A 4,284-nucleotide genomic window follows, 5' to 3' on the forward strand; every position below is an offset into this window, starting at 1 on the left:
ACTATATAAAATCAACTCCATGCGTAGTTGGATAGTAGGGGTATGAAAAAATGGGGTGCATTTAACATGGGAGCCCAGATAATACATAAGTACCGAAAGAACACAAGTTTCATTTAGAAACATAAATCCTGGTGAGGTTTGGAGATCTACAGACAGCGGTGAGTGTGGAGAACCAGTTTATTATTCTGTACATTATTATGTTGTGATTTTAACCTTCAGGATTGATATTGTTGCTTTTCAAGATTACCTACATGGTTGTTTCAGCCTGTCCCTATTGGAACCAGTTTCACTCAAAATTTCCTATTTTGCACATGATTTTGATAAACCTGTAGAAATAAAGGGTTAATATCTGTTTACCTTTTATACAATGGGTTATATTTGACCATGTAGTAAGATACCAACGACACAGAATGCAACTCAGCTGTATATTTGAAAAGAGTTTATTTACAGACACTCTTTGAATACATCTCTTAAGTCCAGTTAGTGGCTGGTTTGTTTGTTTTTAATAAAGTTATCACTACCTATTCGAGTCTTCGAGTCATTGGACGCCATTCATGATTTTGCCTGTACATTTTTTTCCACCTGTACATTTTTTTTTTCTTTTAACTTTAAAATCTGTACTACAAAGGTAACACGTCTGAGCCACAAAACAGTGTGTACAAAAATATAGATTCTAAAAAATTCCCAAATATTAACTGGCAATAATGTACAGCTCTGCTCTATAAGTGGTATGAGACCATCCTCCTCATTGATAAGGCAACCTGTATATACATGCAGGCACTGTCTGTCTACATTACAAAAGGCACCAAAAAACACTGCTGGAGACATATTCATGCTGCCTAACATATAGCATTTATTTACACTCATTAAATAAATTAACCTATTGGCCTCTGACATAACATATATCACAAATTGTACCCTTTTTTTCCAAAGGTGAGAGATCTGTAAACACAGTGCAAGTTCAACAATACAGTCCAGGTGTAATCTAGAGAAAATCCAGTTTTGCAAAGTGTGTAAGAGATACAGAGGTGCCAATCTTTGATGTGGCCCCTCCCATAGATTGCACTTGTGTTGTCACACTGTATTGGTTCATTGACTAGAGAAAAAAGGAAAGTAACATATAAGGCTCGGAGATCCAAGGGTAACCCCTTCATATCACACGCCTGCCCAGAGCAGTTATGACGAGGATAAAGTGCAGGAGGTCCATGGCTACTTCTGGTGTTCCAGGGTAAATGAAACACCTCTCAAAGCTACCATGGCACTCTTTTCCTGAATGTAAAACATTATAAAACTCACACTAGAAACAGTTAGTAGAAAGTAAACCAAACTGTACACGGGATGAATGCAAACATTACACACTATTGTTTAAAAGAAACATTTAAATGGAAACCATGCATTGCAAAACCTGACCTCTTGGCTGATTATAACTGGGATGCAATGGGATTTTATTATTTGTATTATTATTATCGTTGTTGTTGTTATTATTATTATACTTATTACTTTAAGTTGACTTTGTACCTTTTCACTCCTCCCTCAGCTCTGCATTGTAGTGCTAGTTTGCACAGATAGGACTGTCAGAGCTGGCTAGCAGTGCCCCCACTGAATCAATGCTATGTCTAGCATAGGACACCTACCCCCTGTAGCACATCGGATCCCCCTGGCCTCCCTGCTGAGATTGACATTCAACAATCACTTCTCTGCCTCAAATTTACAATAGCAAAAGTCTTTGGGCAGTACCTGAGCCAGCATCCTCTCCACTTAGGGCCAAATGCTGCTGTAAGTCTTTGTGTACTGGCATTGGCCCCGGAATGGCAGTGGTATTATTCCCTTACACACCTTGTCCCGCGTCTGCTCGGTTTTTTTTAAGATGTCCTATTGGGACACTGTCCCATCTGGCCGCTGGCGGAGCCCGCAGAGCAAGGGCTGAGGCTGAGAGAACGTTCATGCGTAGCGCCGGCGTTAGGCGCGGAGGTTCCGCTGGCCGCTGAAGAGCTCTTCCGCTCTTTCTGCCGCAGGTGGATCTTGGTGTGCCTCTTGCGCTCGTCACTGCGCGCAAACTTTCTACCGCAGTAGTCGCAGGCGAAGGGCTTCTCGCCAGTGTGGGTGCGGATGTGTGTGGTCAGGTGGTCGCTGCGACTAAAGTTCCTCATGCAGATGCGGCACTGAAAGGGCTTGTGGCCGGTGTGGATGCGGATGTGCCGTGTCAGCTCATCAGAACGGGAGAAGCGGCGGTCGCAGCCTTCAGCTGGGCAGGGGTATGGTCTCTCGTGGACTGGAGTCTTGCTGGGGCGGTTGGGGTATTTTCTGGGTCTGAGGATGGGTCGCAGGGGAAGATTCTGGGGGCTGTAGGCGCTGGGCAGTCGCAATCCCTCATTATTGGTGCCCCCCAGGTTGTATTTGCTGATGGTGGACAGAGGGGTGAGAGGTGGGGGCACCCTGATGCCAGAGTCCAGGTGGCAGGGAAAGGGTTTGCTCTCAGTCATGGAGTGCAAGTCTCTTTGGCACTGGGGTGGGAAGAGAGTTGGGTAGTCCGGGATCATGTTGTATATGGTGCCATCAGAGGCTGCCTTAGGGGAAGGGTAAGAAGGGGGTGGGTAGGACAGCGTGGTGCCCGTGGAGGTGCTGAGGAAGGCTGAGCTGTCCTGGTACCCGGTGATCTCCGCACAGCTGGAGTAGGGCGGTGGGGAATACATATGCTCCAGGTCATTCTGGCTGTGGGCCATGCTGCAGCTCAGGCTGTTGGGATGAGGGTTGGGGGACACAGAGGAGCCGCTGGAAGAAGTTGTAGATGAGGATGAAGAAGGGGTGACTCCTAGAATACCAGCACTGACGATGTTAAAGAAACCCTCCGGATTCCAGCTGGCCCCGGGGTACTGGGGGTCAATGGAGAATTTGCCCATATAGGTGAAAGTCTGGTTGCGAGGAGCAGACGGGTAGCTGGAGTAAGGCAGATCCAGGGACCTCTTATCGCTGCTCATATCCACATTGATCATTCCATCTGCGGATAATAAAAGACCATTTACTACTTAGTATAAATATCACAGGAGGAACCATTGCTGTCTAATCACATATTATATCGTCATTGGAATTGCTGAGACTTTTGTATATTATCACAGCCCATGTCATATTTGCAATGATGAGATTTTGTATGTTACTACAGTATATGTCAGCATCAGTGGACCTGCCAGGGACCCTCTCTGTACCCACCACCATACACTAACACCGCCACATGTGCATTCTGTAACACTGACAGCAGTAACATCCTCTCCTGCATTACCAGGGAAATCGCTGAACTTTACTATCAGCCAGAGATCGCCCTCAGCTCTCACACACGCCACACTTGTTACATGCATTCTGCATAAGGCAGAACCCATAGAAATAATTGTCTACATATTATTCATAGGCTGCTGCTTTCTATCTACAGCCTCAGCCCCAACACTCCCCTGGTACTAGCTGCAGAAATCATTACACGATCATTCCACACACGCAATTCCCCTTCCACTATCACGCAACACCGTGCACTCAGCTTTAAAAGACCCCGGTGTGGAGGAATAATGAGTTGGGGCACTTACCTCCAGTCATACGGCTCATCTGGTCAAATGGTCCTCCCAGATCGACATTAGGGAAGATAGTAACCGAGGTGGGCAAGGTAGACTCATCCATAGGATACATGCCATCTGGGATCTGATGCACAAATCCACCAAGAGTCACTGGGATTTTCTCTACAGCTTTGGCAGTCATCATTTCATCAATGGATAGCCCCAGATTGCCAGACTGAGCACAAATGCTCACTCCCCCCCAAAAAATCACTTCTTTCAAACTAACTTGCAGCTATACGCAGCTGCCTGTGACTGTATCCAATGTCAGAAAAAGAGCAAGAAATACAGCTAGTAGCCAAAGTAAGGTATATGGACACAATCATGGGCAAATCTCAAGGGTCCCAGCTCTTAATGAGTGCAGAGGCTGCTGTAGTGTTATTTTAACAAGTACCCTGCGCCGGTGCTGCTAATGAATGGCAGTAAGTGGGAAAGTGCGGCTCTAAGTTATTTATTCTGTGCCTCTGAATGCCCGTGACGTCACGGACCATATATGGACAACCACAGGGTAGGGTTGCCCCGCCTCCCCGTGACGTAGCGGAGATTTGCATTGGGTTTGCCGTTCTATGAATGGGAAGGTGGGCGGGGCTGAGCCGAGCCCGGGGAATGAATGGTGCTCACAGAGCTCTTGTGCTGCTGCAGGCGCTGTGTATTATACCCGCACATTGGATATGGGTAAAGTAATGCA

General features: G+C 46.4%; 1 protein-coding gene across 1 annotated transcript; it reads right to left on the minus strand.

Annotated features, from left to right (window-relative positions):
* Positions 1–491: 491 nt before the first annotated feature.
* Positions 492–4,051, minus strand: EGR2 (early growth response 2). The gene is made up of 2 exons (XM_083145594.1): positions 3,573–4,051; positions 492–2,998 (listed from the first exon to the last, which is right to left on the minus strand). Exons 1-2 carry the CDS (start codon positions 3,742–3,744, stop codon positions 1,863–1,865), a joined length of 1,308 nt encoding a protein of 435 aa, XP_083001720.1. The 5' UTR covers positions 3,745–4,051; the 3' UTR covers positions 492–1,862.
* Between the last annotated feature and the right edge of the window lie 233 nt (positions 4,052–4,284).

This window comes from Crinia signifera, chromosome 6, assembly GCF_055691185.1.
Source record: "Crinia signifera chromosome 6, ASM5569118v1, whole genome shotgun sequence".
NCBI classification, from domain to species: Eukaryota; Metazoa; Chordata; class Amphibia; order Anura; family Myobatrachidae; genus Crinia; species Crinia signifera.